The following is a 16,507-nucleotide window of genomic DNA, read 5'->3' as shown; positions in this document are numbered from 1 at the left end:
GGGAAAAAAGCCTTAAAATATGAAAACTTAGCAGTGAGGATGGTTTAAAACATCGCAAAGATACTAAATTGAATGATACTGGGTGATAAAGGAAAGTGTTTCAGAAATGCTGTAGACCACCTCACTCCTTCAGCAGTGAACACACACAATTTGTCAGCTGAGGGGTGCCAGGTCCCTGGTAAAGAGCTGGGCTCTATGCGCTTTGCATGTGATGAAGACATCTTTGAGTGGTTGAAAGAGCAGGAGAGGACATCATTCCTTGATGTACTGGTTGATCCAGGGACACTGTTTTCACCTGCTCTGTCTCCTCCTGTTTCCATCATTAACAGGTTTTCTGCTGTCACTCAGTCCTGGTGCAATGGGTGCTGCTGCAAATCCTTTGCTTCCTCCCATCTCTCCTTGTTTTTAACTCCCAACTACCTGATTAAAGTTTGCATCATGGAAATAGTGATACAATGTAAGAGAGGCAGAAAAAAATGGAAATTGCCAGGAAGTCATGAAGTTTATGGGGAGTTTTACATTTCAAAGAATACACAAGTTACATACACTCTTATGGAGTAATTTTATATATTGTGTACTTCTAGAGAATGTTCCAGTGGCAAAGATTGAGATCTACTTTTTATAGTTCTAAAAATTAAGATGTTGGCTACTGCATGAGAGTTTTTCCTATGTCTCAAGAAGGCTGATTAGTGGTGTTGCACAGGTCTTAGCCATTTTGTAAGCTGGAAACACCAGGAGAGGAGCAAGCACAGATCAGCAGTAAATGAACATCCTTATGTGCTGAACTGCTGCACCTCACATGTTCAGCTTCTCTGCACCATAGCTGTGAGTCATGCAAGGACTATCTTTCTCATGTTTTTCTTGCCATAGCATTTCTTCTAGGTGACCTGTGACGTGACATGTTTTGATTCTAATGGAGACACAACTAGGAAAAGACACTCAAAAAGGCGTCACATCTGAAATTTCATCAAGGAGCTTTTTCTTCTGATACAGGAGAGTTGTTGTTGCCAGAAGATGTAGCATTAGGTTTAGGGGAGCTTGAGTTGCTCTCTGGCAGTACCAGTCTGCCTCTTTTGGACAGGGAGCTCTCATGTTTCCAATTAGGAGTCTTGTGAAGACCGATGAAGTCCAGAGCTCAGTGTGTGTTTGGTCTTGTAGTCCACATTGTACTGTGCTGCACCATCTGGTTATCCCATTGAGTAGCTCCAGGATCGAACCCACATGATCCAGATCCTTGGAACAAGTGACTGTTAGTTCATAAGAGCTTTTTCACAGTGCTTTTTTTACATGAAAGATGTTTAATTTGCCCTTTCAGTAATTTGGAAGATAAGATCCATGCATACTTTCCTCCCTGCCCCTTCTTTGGATGCCTCTTCAGGTGAACACTGCTATTAAATCAAAATATCCAGAAAATAATTTTAAATGGAAAAGGAATGATAATAATAAAAAAGACAATAAATAAGAGGACAATTGTTACTAAGAAAAATAAGCTCTATTATGTTCAAACCTCTCTCATAATACAGGGAAAAGTAAACAGAGCCAAAGGAGAATAAGCATAAATATTTTATTCCTTTAATTCTGAAGAAGGCTTAAATCCTGTTTGTCCTCAAAAGAGAGTCAAAGCCATTTCTTGGCAACTTTTCCTGTTGTTTTGTAAGTCAGCTACAGCTATTTCACATGTTTATTAAGAAGATTCTTCCTACTAGAATTTAAGCATTGTAAGGTGTGAACACACATATAAACTGCATGGACATTTCAGCTGCCACTCATGGGGTATGCAGTATGAACCCATTAGGTTTAGGGTCTTTCTTAGCTAGGGAAGTGAGGCAGGGAGATAACCTTCTGGTAAAGGGGCCTTGCACTTATGGAGGAGGAATATTTAAAGATATTCCCTAGAAACCAGGGTGTGGGAAAAATAAGGCAATTAAGAGGAATCACTAGATACCCTGTCTTAACAGTTTATTATATATATTTTTAATGAGTATTTAATCCCTAATGCTGTGTGATGGATTAGAAAAGAGGGGGACTCAGGCCTCTTTCTGTGCATACTTTTATGTTTCCCCTTCATTGAACATTTTCTCTGGGCAAATTGTTTAACTTGAGCTGGTTGGAGGTGTTCCAGCACAACAAAGCTTTGCTGAAAATAACATTGGGTTGAATCCCAAAATGAAGAGCTGTCTGTTGTGTTCAGATTTGCAGAATCTCAGGATGAGTTACAAGGGGGGCCAGGAAGGAGCTTTGTCTGTTCCTGTCCTCCATGTTGTACATCCCAGGCCCTGGGGGACTTGGCTGCACTGTGTCTACCATGCATCCTGGGCAGTTCTGCAGCTGGCTGGGCAGGTGGATGTTCATCAGCTCTTTCAGGAACTGAATAAACCTCTGCTTTTGGAAATCTTGAGGTTTTAGCCCATGCTTCCCATGGGGGTTGTAGCCCTAGAACGATATCCTGAGGACCTCACAGAAACCCTTCTATTAGTGCATCTTTCATCTTGCACTTGCCACAGTCTTGGAGAAGACCATCCTAGCTGGAAGCAGGCAACCCAACCTGTGTTCAATGAGTTCAGGACCCAATCCCACACTGGTGGCGGACATGAAAGATTTGTCATCGGCATCAATGAGATAACATGGGGTTAGCAGCCACCTGTAATGCTAGATGATCCTTGCTGTGTAGTCACTTCTAGTGCCATCTGGGGTCCACCACCCTCATTTAGTTAAGGACCAGCTGTGTGTTGAATTCAATCTCTTTGCCCAGCCCTTGGCTTTCCTTTCAGACGTCACTTCATGTCCAAGTTGCATCCTTTGTTTTCATGGAGAAGTCTGGGAAAACTAGGTCAGTTTATCCAAGTAGAAATTATTTTTTTATTGAGTTAACTCTGTGTTGACCTGCTGCCTGTTTGCTTTCTCAAAATGAACTCCCTTGTGTGCACTGAATCTTGTCCTGGAAGTTGCAGAGCCCTCAGTAATCACTTTGATTTCAAATGAAAAATGAAAAGCTGCTTTTCTTAGTATCTTTCTATTTCCTGGAAACAAGTGTCTGTCTGCTTTGCTTATTGTGTGATCACTAAATGAGGCTGGTTTGGTGTGTTGTGAAAGCACTTAATGTAAAAAGGTTATGTGCTGGCTTTACTGGGGATATTTAAAAAAATCTTAAGGAGAAATCAGGATTTGATTCTGCTTGACCCTGACTGACAGAATTAAGCTCTTTAAGCCAGTCCTGTAGTTACTAGCATGCCTTCTTTTTAAAATAATCTGGTCCACTTACTCCTGCTATTTCAGAACTTCAGTCCCAGACAGAAAAGCATTTTTTTTTTTTTTTATTCCTAATGAAAGAATATTTGGAATGTATTTTTAAAGAACTTATTTGGCATTGTACATAAAAGATAAAATATATCAAAATAGACAGTCTGATAATTAGGTGCAGGCTTGTGGAGTGATTCATGTCATAACGTGACTGCTGAAACAGCTGAGGTTGCTGCAGGTGTGTTAAGGGAATTCGACCCCATAATGCCGTGATGCTTTTGCCTCTACATAAAGCAGGAGTACAGATGTCCAGAGAGCCTGCATTAATAGATGAGAAGCAATATTTCTGCATGTGAATTATGGATGGAGCAGTATTTATTACAGGCAAAAACGAGAGCCTTTGTCTCCCAGGCACCTTTTGCTTTGAAGAGTTGCTTTAAAGCCTGCTGCTGTCCCAGGCACAGAGATCCGAGAAGTGAGCTGGGGCTTCAGCTGCTGCCTGTTTAGCCTGGCTGGAGCCCAGAGCCGAGTTATGCCATGCATGGGCAGAAAGAGATCCGAAGAAAAGCCTGGGACGCAAAGGCCTTTTAAGTGCCTCAGCTGGAGGGTGTAGTGCTCTGGGGTGGGCAGTGAGACGCTAAAGCTGAAAGTGAATAAACTTGTTTACCTGTGGCAGCAGCCAGCTTGAGCAGGGCTTTCCCGGAGCCTGCTGGCTGGCTCAGCATGGCTTTCCTGAAATCCTGAGATGGAAAGAAAAAGAAGTCCCTTGACCTCACTCCTTGCTTTCTCCTTAGTTTACAGTTGGTGAAAACAGGACTATGTAATCTCCAAAAAAAATGCCCCACCCCAACAACAAATCTGCAGATTGTTTATTCCAACTGCTTAGCTTTTGGGAAGGGAAAGGATGTAAACAACACACTAAAATGCAATGAGATGCAACAGTAGTGTTTGGGCATGTTATTTTTGCTTTTGATGAAGCTTCTTTTTTTGTAGTATTATTGCAAAATAGCTTTAACAACACACACTGTTCTTTAAAAAAATCAAACCCACCTGCTGTCCAAGCCCCCTGGCCAGTGCAGATGTGTGCCCACCAGCTGTGTTGGACTGTGCATCAGTGTGAGCCTTAAACAGGCAATTTTTTCTGGCTGATCTAGCAGTGCTTCTAGTCCACCTGGCTAAATGATAATGTTCTTCCCTTCTCCTGCTGCTTCAGCTAGCCAGGAGGGTAAGCCTGGGCAGGGAGGCTGAGCGCGGTTGTGGGGTGCACACTGTGTAGCCCTGCTCTCCACTTTGCACTTTGGGTGCTGATCGGGGCACCTTGAGAGATGGAAATAACCTCCCAATTGCAATTCTATTTTATTTTGTTTTAGTAGCAGGAGTAGGAACAAGCTTTTGCATTTAGGAAGGAATGTGTGTGAATTCATAATGGCATGTTTTCCACATTTGCTTTGGAGGAATAGGTAAATAGATTCTGAGCTATATCTATGCTTTTATTGTCCTAGGCCTAGTGGGAGGCCAGGGCTGCAAGCTGCTGAGGCTGTAACGCAGGCAAGTGCTGTGATTCAAGACTGCACCTCCTTTCCTTAAAACATTCTGGGAACAACTGTTCCTGCACCTTCATGAGCTCAATTTACGGTTGCGGGAGGCGATGTGTTCCCTGCGCCTGATGAAGCACCCGCGCACGCAAAGCCTCTTCAGACGTGTTGTCAGTTGGCAGCTCTCTCGCTAGATGCACCTTTACACAATTGCACAAGCCACCAGGAGGTACAAATGTGAAATTCAGCCTTGGGGGCAAAACAAAGAAATGAAACTTAGGTATGAATGCGGTGTTATCCATCTGCAGATACAGATATTAGACCTGATCTCCCACTACGCTACTGTAGTTTTACACTAATAGGACTCTGCTGCGATCCGTGGAGTAGCACCACTGCAAGACAAAAACGGCAGTGGGGATAAGTTCAGTCTGTTATTTTTAATTCTGGTAAATAATGTAGGAGTGAACCCTGTTTGGGGAAAGCCAGACTGTGTTCACTGTGTGAAACCACCCATAATAAAGGGGAAAAATGCAGTGACACACTGTCTTGGTATTGCTCCTGAACTTCTGCTCTTCTTTCTGGGGAGCCATTGCCCTGAGTGTCCACGTGCAAGCAAATGGAAGGAGTCTTCCAGCTCACCTCTTTTTGGCAGCCTTTCCATTTGCTGTCCCTTAAAGTCAGTTTTATCATGCACAATCAGAATTTGTCCTCTAGCTTGGATTCATTCGTTACATTGAATAAATGTGCTTATTATGGAAAGTTATTTTGTGGAAGGAGTCTGTTAATGGTATCATCAGGAAAGAGGTTGCAATTTGTCATTAGGTAGGTAGCTTGCTAGTTAAGTAAAAAGCAAGTCATGTTCTTTTCCTCAGTGTATGTTAAGATAAGAAATAAAATAGCTGCTGCAGGTTGAAGTGTGAAGTGCTACAGGCATGCAGTGGTCAGGGATAGTGTGCAGTGTCTGGTCTTAGCTTACAGCCATGCACTTCCTTGGCCATCAGTGGTCCTGGGTAATGCCCAGCAAATTGAAGTGAGGACTTTGGATAACCCCAGCATCTCCCAGCTGTGAGGCATCGTACTATCATGACTGTCTCCTAAGAGAAATTATTGTAATATCTGGATATAAGTAGACTGATTTACCTTTTGATGACCCTGGAGAGAAAGGTCAGATTCAGGTTATTTTTGCTCATAATCGGATATCCATAAAGAGTTAGTGTACCAGGCTTCAAGATTGTAGCTCAAAAGGGCAGTTGCTTTGAGAAGGTAGCTTGAAAGGGCACCTCAACAGCTGAAATCAGATGAGACATATTTAATGGCCTCTCAGTGATTTCTGACTGAAAGTTCAGAGTTTGAAATTTAGGGATTTTTTTCTTCACCCAGCCTATGTAAAAGAAATGCACTATAGCCTAATAGAAATTAATTTTCAGGCTGAGTATTTAGAAGAGCTTTTCGACTCCTGCATATACATTTGGTCACTTCAGCTGTAAGGAAGAGAAAGAATAATCACTTTGTGTTTGTGGTCTTGTGTATTTTTAGCTAATATGTTAAGACACTGCAATTCCAGAAAAGCTGTCCTCCATTTCCCCAGAGTATTTTGGTTTAACCAGCTGCATAAAGAATTTTATCTAGACTGCCACAGAAGTTACTAGCAAATCCACTGGCATCTTGGCAGCCAAAACAGTAGATAGTAAACACAACACTTTGCTTTTAGTTTCATGGGGATTATGCCACAGGCTGGCACTTCTCAGTGGGTCACCTGAAGAAGCCCTATTAATTTAGGAAATCTCCCTGGATGCAGTGATTGGTTTCCAAAGCTCTTTCCCATTCCTGCACTGTGCAGGGAAGGGAAAGACTGGCAATACCCACTGGGTGATGCAATTACTTGCAAACCTGTTGCAAATGGCATGGTAGATCTTAATAAAAATCATAGGTTTTATGTTGAGAGTAAGGAAGTGACTGATTTCATGCAGAATACTGAGAGAGATGGGGCACGACCCAAGTGAGGAGGGAATGACACGTGTAGTTTAATTTCACAGCTGCACAAGATGCACAGGGACATTGCAAGACCTGCATGTGGAGATACTCCATCTCACATATGGGAATTTCTGGCTGTATTAAGTAACTTGAGGTGATGCCTATGCGAAATACAGATGGGAACATAGCAGTGAGTAAATTTTGTCTGAGTCAGTGAGTATGGCTAGGCTATTTCCATTGCAGATGTGTTGGTGGGTCTTGACGGAAAATATTAGTGATTTATTCTGCCTGCAATTGTTAATGCTAACAATCTTCAATAGCTCTTTAAGCATCAACTGCTTAGAGCATGTGGATTATCCTATTTCACACTGGCAATTAGTTGATGATATTAAAGCACTTTGAAAATGGAAATCACAGGGTAAATGCTATTTAAACAGTTTATCATTTAATGTATAATCCCATCTCTCCACCTACTTTGATTATAGCATGCAGGGAGATGATAGGGGAGACCAAGGAGTCTTTCAGTTCAACCCCTGGTATAGGTGCTGTGCCCGGTCTGTCCTGCCTGTGACTCAGCTGCTCCTCAGCCTCTCATCCTCTACCTGCCCACACCCATGTGCTGCAAAACACATTTTCTTCTGTTTTTTTTTTTCCCCACTGGCTTACAGTCTTTCTGTTTTTACAACTTCTTCATTTCTCATTTGTTCTTATAACCTGTTTGGGGAGTGTGGGGGGTATTCCATTTGTATTTCTGGAGTCCTAATTTTTATTGTTTGGGCAGCTGGCTCTCTGTTTGGCATGTACTGCAGAACTTGAATCTCTCCCAGAATACTATAGTAAATATAAAAGTAGGCATTAGTTGGTATATTCATACACTTGGAAACAGCTTATGGGATTTTGGTGGGTTTGGGTTGGTTTGTTTTTTTTTATGGGGATGAGGTGTTTGTTTTTTGGGGGTTGTTTGGTTGGTTTGGATTTTTTTTGTCCTGTCCTTCTGCAACGTTCAAGACAAATGTGCCTGTGGAACCATTTGTTTTCCTTCAGCAGTGTTTTTGAGATCTCCCAAGTATGATAGCTGCTGATTTTGCTTCTGTATCTCTCAAAATTAAAAAACAAAAAAAGAACCCAATATTTTTTTTAAAAAGACAGTGAAATAATATAAATAATAATTTAAAATAAATAGATAGAAGAATGCCAAAGGCATACCTTTCAGCTAATTTCAAAGGGTATTTTTCTCAGTCTGTTGTTTTTCACTGGCTTTTCAGTTTTGGTCCGGCATCTGATTTCAGATAGTATTGTTTTTTTTCAAAGGACTAGAAACTCCTCTTTTTTTGCTCATTCCACTTACTAATGTTTCAGGGATGTGACAATAGCAGGTGCCAAATTTCATGTCAAAAATAAAATTGTTCAGACTGATGAGAATCCTTGAAACCACAGGTGAAGTTTCAGGCCAGTTAAATAAAGCTGTGGAGCATCCATTTGTATCATTCATTCATATAATGAAACCTGTTCTTATAACTTAGCTCTTGATATATTAACCCCACAGTTATCCTCACACATAAATGGGAGATATGTTGCTTTCGTCAGGATATAACCATATAAATCCCCTGTGCATGAATGGAAAAATAGAGGCCCTTAGGCTATAGGTATCAAAGGTCTCCCCTATACTTACAATAGCCTAATAAGGTTATTTTGAAGGCATAGGTAATTACTCACAGACTCCCTATAGCCAGTGATTCATTGTTCACTCCTGAAACATTTCTAAATGAATTATGTTTTAAACAAGCAAATCCTTGACCTTCTCTTTTATGGGAGTAAAAAGAAAACGGGAGGGACACAAAATTCCACCATTTTCTGTGTTAAATAAAGTACACTGCTTGCTAGTTAAAAGGTCCCTGGTATTTGAAGCAGTTTAAATGTAGTGCCATGCTTCTTGCTGTTTCAAATGCCTATTTCTGAATTTCACATTTTGATAAAAATATTATTGTTGTCATTAATCTGATATTTAGAAAAGACCATGGATACAAGGGCTCAGCGCAATGAATAAAACAGTTGGAGTTAACTATCCCTGGGGATAGAATCAATCACTGTTGTAGAAGAGGGTGACATTTAAAAAAAGAAACTCAGAAGAAAATGTCATGCTTAAAAAATTAGATTTAAACGCACTAGCTCCTGATTGATTTTTATTGCACTCACATGGATACACTGATTGATTATCAGCCTTACAAATGTTTAGTACCTTTCTCACTTCTCTAATAATCAGAATAATCTAATTTTCAATGTCATTTAAGTTACCATATTCAAGGTTATTATAGATCATATTTCTAATAAAACATAGCAATTATGTAATGAATAATACAAAGCTACAAAGGCAGAGTTCAAATCTACCTTCCTCAAAAAAAGTAAAAAAAAAGTAAAAAAAAAATGTACCACGAGTGGCTGGAAAGGCCAGTGTATGTGAAAGCAGGTGACAGGACGATGTCTTCTGGATCTGTGGTGTGTTCCCCTGTGGTTGAACTGAGGTTCCTGGCGTGTTGGCCAGGGCAGGTTTGCCATAGCTGAATGTTATTTCTCAATAGGAAACCCTGGGCGGGCTCGAATTCTGTAATGTATGTGCTTGCTCTGTGCCTGGGGAAAAATGATAGCGTGCCAGGTGCTTATGAAATGTCCTCCATGATTGTTTCTCTGTGCTCCCTGTTAATTTTGATGTCTGTCTGCAGAGAGATACTATCTCGCTTAATTTGAGATGTTTTCTTCTGGCGATTGTTATCCAACAGCTGACATGGTTGATTTCTCAGAATCAGCCACAAAATATGCAGGTTTCAATGTGTTTTGGTTTTGTAAGCCCCTTACACAACTGTGTACTTGTTATTGGCTTTGTCCATTAGAAATGAGAGTTTGTGTTTGAAATGGGCTTTGTCTCCAATCATTCTCCATATGTCAAAGCCAAGTTTTGGCATGGAAATTTGTTTTAAAATAGTTTCCTGGTTTTTTTTAAGACTGAGCTGTTTTGCCTAAAAGAAAACATTATTTCATCTGGAAATCACAACCTAGGAAACCAGTCTATTTATAACTACCTGGCATTCTGCATATTTTAGTATGTTTGGCTTCCAATTGCACTGCTGTTAATGTGAACAGGAGTCCCACCATCCTGAATTGATGGCTCGTCAATTTGTCAAGTGTGATTTTGCTGATTTTGAGATGATTATTTTGTTCCTTTACTTGTGTTGGAGATGGGAAATTCAAACTCCTTGAGTTCCTTCATCCTTGTGCTTTCTTCCACCAGTTCTCAGGCCTGGAAGCTGCCTGGGATGTGCAGCTGGGTGTTGCTTTTGACCATGGGGTCAAAGAGCCTAGTTCAGCAGCAGCAGGATTGCTAAGGCTCCTTTGGTTTGATATTTTCCAAGGTAACTGTTGGGGAAGACACTCTTATGGACTGACATTCCATACCATTTAGCACAGTTTGTTGAAGAGTAATATGTGGTATATGTTGGGCATTATTTGCTGAGGGAGCAAACTTGGCATTGGCAGTAGGTAAGCGTTTTGCTTATTTGACTGAAACATTTGACTGAAATTGTCCACAGCTGTGAACTTCTGCCAGAATTAGATTTTTTTTTTTAGCAGCTGGCTCTGGAGGTGGAACAGCCAGGAGCGTGGAGGAGCTGTGCAAGGTTTGTGGGTTTCCGCCCTAACAAACAGCTTGGTGCTCCTGGATTTCCTGGCTGCAGTGCTGAGCATCAGCCCCACGGCCGCGCGTGGCACCATCGACCTGCCCAGGCTGCCAGTGTTGAGACAGGGATAGGTGGCTTCCCAAGGAGCAGGAGGACCGGCGGGACAGTGAGCCTCTGCCCAGAAGGGAGAACTGGCAGGTCTGCAGCGTTCCTACCTCAGTTCACCTCCCACTTCTCTTCTCATTGGGTTTTACAAACAAAAGGAGTCTTTTTGCTGACCGACCTTGTGCCCAGCGCTGTGCAATTACTGACTTGCTCTGTGTGCTTTATGGTGCTTTTGAGGTTTGTTAGCTTAACGAGTAACTTCCAAAATATTTGGGGACAAGAGAAGTGTGGTTTTACTGGAATGTGAACTGACTGGAAGCACTAGTAGTTGTTGCTACAGGAACAAAACCAGCTAACTAGTACACAGAGCTCTTCAAAGGTCATGGGGATCTCCAAGAGGCAAAATTGCAGTGATAGCATTTAAAATCATTAGTTTATAGTTGATTAATCATTATAATACATGAAAGGAGCTGTCTGCTTATCTTCTGGTTATCTGGGGAAGCACAGGTTGTGCAAGTAATATGAAAAATTGCATTGCAAGTGGCAAGCTTTTCTCCCTTGGACATGTTTGTGCCACTTTTGAAAAATGGATGTACTCAGTATTCCATTATTTTACCTGATTGTCTAGAAACTGTTTAAATCTTATGGGCTGGATCCCCAGCTGTTCTTAGGCCAAGCAGTGGCTAGGTTTGGTGGACCTGAGTGGCTCACATTTAATATTGGATGATTCCCTGCATTAGGACATGCTTGAAATGACCCCACTCAGGCAGGAGAATTGCTGCATGGTTACTAAATGAGAGCACTGGGGTTCTCCAAGAGAAGCTCTTACTGTTTTCTCTATACTTAGCTCCATCTACAGCAGACCCTGCTTTTCTTGAAGGGTACATCTGACCCTCGTGCAACTTTTGTGCCCTGTCCATCACTTAGAGCAGAAGAGGGAAAGTGTATCTGAGGCTAAGGAAAAAGCAATGGCAAACCTGGGGTGAGGGGAACAGACTGAACAGGACAAGAGGTGATGTCCTGCCCCTGTGCCATCAGGGAGGAGGCTGAAAATCTGAAGGTAGGGGTTAGTTCTTAAGGCAGCAGAAAGTACCTTTGCCAGCTTGCAAACCCCGCTGTGGCTGCCTGGAGGTTTCTGGGTGTGGAAGTGCAAGTCCTGGCGTGTATGTCGAAGGGACAGGGAAGCTGTCACAGGAAGATGGATTGGAGCAGACATGCACAGGTGTGGGCGTGTGTCACTCAGCCTTCTGAGACGCACCAAGACCTGGCTTCCTCACATATCAAGATACACCTATTTTCATTCTACTTCCACCTTATTTTTTTTTTCTTTAACTTCCAAGAGTTCTCATAGGGTAAAAGAGCTTCTATACTGTCCCCTCTTGGGAGCTCATAATTAATGCAGCCATCAAGTCAGAATTTAGTGCACAAGTAATGAAATTCATAACCTGAGTTTTCTACGGCAGCATTAACTGTGACACAGATTCATCACTGGCGTATCATCATTAAAAGGCAGTGGAATTGCATTGGGGATTGATGTGATCATATGCATGTAAAGATCAAGATACCAAAAGGTGTGATTTATGTAATTTAAGCATAAGCTCTAATCTAGAACCCTTCCCACATGCAGTGTGACAGTTCCTGTTCCCAGAGCAGTGATTTTTTTTTTTTAATTTACTGCGTAAATGTGTGTGTGTGTTTATACGTTTTTATTTAACTCTTTTAAACAGTGTTGTCTTAAGGTCTTTTTTTTTTTTTTTCCTTTTGTGTGTTGAATTATAGCTGTAGTTAAATCTGTCCAATAGCTCAGTGTTATTGAAATGCTTTATATTTTTGGAGCTTGGGTATTACACGTCAGCACTTTAATCCATTATCTTACAGGTAATATAGAAACACTGACATGTCTGATGCAGCCATAATGGATAAAGCAAGAAGATATATATTATTCTGCTTTTATCATTATTACAAAAGCTATCAGAATCATGTAAGAAAGTTAATGAGGAACAAAAAGCGTTCTTAGTTTTCAGGCTGTGTTACTTCTCCCCTTTCTACCCTCTGATTTGCACCAAAAAAGAAAGAAGACAGAGCTGGGCCAATCTGGTGATGAGAACTGATCAGCAGCTGTCCATCTGGTGGCCTTTGGAGGGAAAGGGACATCAGGTACAGCTGAGGGAGCAGTGCTGGGGTAGCAAAGGAGCATGGCAGGGTTCCTGCCACAGTTACCACCTGGTCTTTGGGAGCCCTTGGCACCTGCTTCAAAGCCTGGCCTGAATAATGTGTTCATCTTCCATGAGGAGTTCAAAGCTGTTGAGGGAAGTAGTTGTTGAGGCCGCCTGCTTGGCAAATTTGTCAATCGGCTTGTAGAGCTGTAAGTAAGTGGGGCTTTGCGACAAAGGTGTGTTGCTCTTTGCGGTTGTGTAGGAGATTACACAATTACCTGAGGAACTCTTTTTATCTCCCAAGTACAGCAGTGATTAGGATTTGTTTCTGAAGTGCAGGGGCAGTTAGCAGCACTGGAGACGTACCTCTGGGTCCTGGATGTTTTGTCAGGTCAAAACATGGTGCTTGAGCTCTGCCCTGGGGTCCAGCAAACAAATCAGAGCATTTGCTTGAAGGGAAAACTTGTAAAAGGAGGTGGGAAGGAACCAGTCCATCTCCCTAAACCTGACTACACTGCTAGCATTGTACCTTTGCAAGGAATATCCTCTTTGGTCCACTCTTACTGGTCTCCTTTGGGTCTGTGTTCTCCAAACACCAAAATTGATGGTGTTCAAGGTTAGGCTTTAATCCAGTGGGGTGCTCAGCATCCCAGCCCTGATCCAGCCAAGAAGGTGACTGACTTCCGTGTGGGTCTGTCACACAGTTAAGTCAAGTTCATGCTTAAAATGTGAATGATTTGTGTTAGAATTCTCTCAGTTGAAAAGTCAGACCTTCAGTGAAAAAAACAGAGCCATACATTGCATAGACTATGTGCCTAATGGCCTTGTGAAGGAGAAACAATGTTCCCCACATCTCTACTCCTTGTTTTCTATTACACACAATATGTTATTTCTGTAGATGCCTCTGACTGATGCTTTCCCAGCCCACTATTTTTTCTGCTCATTATGATTATTTGTGGTTCACTGGCATGTAGGGAGCAACCACAGAAGATGTGGAGATGGGCCTGGGGAACCCACAGGGAAAAAGAGCTGGCATGGAGGTGGCTTTATGCTTCCCTCCCTATGGCACAGATAGATGCACTTTCTGGGGCAGGACAGTACAAATAAGAATCAGCAGATCTTTGGCCATCCAAAATCCCTGGCCATGCTCACGTGTGCTAAACCCACCAGCTGCACCCTCTGAGTTTAGGGCCTTGTTTTAAATATCGTGAGGTTTTGAATACTAACAGTGTTAAGATTGGTTTTATTTATCCAGCAAGACTTAGTCTTCAGGGTGTTTAATATTGACATGGAGTCTTTGGGGAGAGGGGTTGATTTTGCTTGGCTTTGTTGTAAAACCTTATGCATCTGGTTACACTTAAGACGTTAGCTTTAGCTAACAGCAAGACTCTTGATAAAATTCACAATTACTGGCAGTACTGTGGACATGAACTTATCTCCTGGGCACGTTTTGTAAAATTAAGCTATTTTCATTAAAAGAACAAAGAGCAGCATGGTGATGGAGCAGCTGTCATATTTTATTACAAAACACAAATATGTGGGAAATCAATTACAGCATGAGTGCGCGCAATGCATATTTCCAGTAATCCCCCACGGCCGGGGGAAGGTAGAAGGCTGATCTGAGTGCAGAAGCAGATGGCAAGCAACTTTAGATAGCTTCACTGCCATTTTTTCTCTTTCAAGTGTTTGTGCTTCTCCTTTGATCTTCAGAGCTTGAGTTTAACGTGTTTCATCTTCTTTTGTTTACTGTTTTCACATTTAACTTTCCTTTTAAATAACTTCTGTTTCTTGGAGTTTGTATTAGTATGGGGCTTTGTTATCTTCCATGCTGAGGTACTTACTTAAGAAGAAAGACTGTTGCTGTCTTTTTTTAGTGTTGTTCACATCCAATAAAACAGTGACTGCATCACTGCATAGGACTTCACCATCCACCCTGCACAACTGTAGTTCTACAATGAAAAAATTCCACCTCACAAAGTTACTAAGACACTGTGCATATGAAGTTGCAGTGGATTATCCTGGAAGACAGATACTATGGGATTGTGATGGCACACCCACAACAAACCCCTATGGAAGTTTGGTTTCATCACTGCTCACTACATTTAGTTCTTAAATTATTTTTAAATGAGTGAGCTGGAATTAGTGTTCTCTGTGCATGTAACATTTTTACATTCACTTAAAATAATGTGTGTTTAAAATAACAGCATTTTACAGTGATTTGAAATAGAGCAGTAAAGGCAACATAGGTTGATCCGAATAACCCCATGTGATCTGTATCTCTGCTTTTGTTACAGCTGTCAGAAATGATAGGAACAAAAAGAAGAAGGAACCTTCAAAGCAGGAGTCCACAGAAAACTATGAAATGACAGCAGAGTTAGATGATCTCACTGAGAAGATTCGAAAAGCTCACCAGGAAACCTTCCCCTCACTCTGCCAGCTGGGAAAATACACTACAGTGAGTATGGTTCGAGGCACAGAGCTTTCTGGATATGCCTAGATGGATGTGAGTTTTGGAGGGTCTGGACATTTTAAATAGATGGAGCAGTAGATTCAGTCTTTGCACCTCCTTAGCCAGGAAAAATCAGAGGTGTGTGTGCAAACGCTGCCTGCTGGGGAGAGAAATTGCACTTAGATGTGAGCGCTACTTAGTGGTATCACAGGAGACTCCTGGAGGATTAATGCAGCCAAACGACCAGCTCAGAGACCATGAGTCAGTTACATTCCATCGCTCATTAGAAATTTGTTGGCTTCCAAAGATGTGATCTCTGCTCGTGCATCAGCGCATTACAACTTTGCAGGTGTAGGGAGTTCTTAAATGCTGCTGGATTACTGGTGATAGTCCCAAAGCTACCAAGGTCAAGGAAAATATGAAATGTTTAAGTAAAACAGTTTCCAAAATGCTCATTTGCAGTTTATTCCTAGAATCATAGAATATCCTGAGTTGGAAGGGACCCACAAGGATCATTGAGTTCAACTCCTGGCTCTGCACATGACAACCCCAAAAATTACACATCCTTTCCCAGTCTACCAAAATATCCCATAAGAGCAGAAACTTCTGCTGCTTTTAGAAATGAAAAATCAGCCCCCCCATCAAGAAGCTCAGTACTATGGGCATTTCTCCAGAGATGAGTCAGGGAAATAATTTTTCTCCTATACATATATATATATGTTGCTAAATACAGGGAAAGTCAGTGATATTTAGTTGATTAAAGAAAATTCAATGTCAGATTTGCAAATCCAGTAATAAAAGAGATGATAAAAAATAACTGTTAGATAATGTTTAGAGCCTTGTCAGTAGAGAAATGACGGCTGGGTCTGGGCTTGCTGTTGGTTGCAGCAGCACTGGCTGTTTCAGAGGGATGCGCTAAACAGCCTGAGGTATAGCCAAGCATGTGCTCTCATTGCTGAGAACAGGAGTTCAGGAGTGACATGGCTGGGGCAAGGAGACAGCTGCCTTCATGGTTCTTGCCCTCCAGCCCCATCTGAAGATCTTGGACCAGTCCCCAGGAGCCAGGTGAAATACTTCTATCACTGGATTGCTCTCTGTCTTGAGTAAATTTTCTGCTGTTGAAACAAACATTAAATTTGTCACAGTGATGTAGGCAAATCCCTGTGTGCCATCAATATTCACTGTTTTAGTGATCAGGTGCTCTTTTGTGGCATATTAATCTATTTACAAAACAAAGTGCTCAAAACTGAGGTCTGAGTGTAAGACTTGGTATTTAAGTGCAAGAAGAGCACGCACATATGGTGTGTTTTTAGAAGAAGTCACATTTTTCATGTTGCTGAAAGTATTTTCAGAAACACTTTTCACCTTTAATTCTGA

General features: G+C 41.6%; 1 protein-coding gene across 5 annotated transcripts in view; it reads left to right on the top strand.

The window, feature by feature from the left end:
- Positions 1-16,507, top strand: part of RARB (retinoic acid receptor beta) — a 91,634-nt gene that overhangs the window by 55,910 nt on the left and 19,217 nt on the right. For all 5 annotated transcript variants that reach the window (XM_088057097.1, XM_088057091.1, XM_088057111.1 and 2 more), the window contains one exon: positions 14,976-15,136. In XM_088057097.1, coding sequence (XP_087913223.1) covers positions 14,976-15,136 — 161 coding nt within the window. The remainder of the gene's footprint in view (positions 1-14,975; positions 15,137-16,507) is intronic.

The sequence above is a fragment of the Pseudopodoces humilis genome, chromosome 1 (genome assembly GCF_049639895.1).
Source record: "Pseudopodoces humilis isolate 2021_Gansu_Grassland_sample_001 chromosome 1, ASM4963989v1, whole genome shotgun sequence".
NCBI lineage: Eukaryota > Metazoa > Chordata > Aves > Passeriformes > Paridae > Pseudopodoces > Pseudopodoces humilis.
This window is presented reverse-complemented; position numbering and strand designations above follow the sequence as displayed.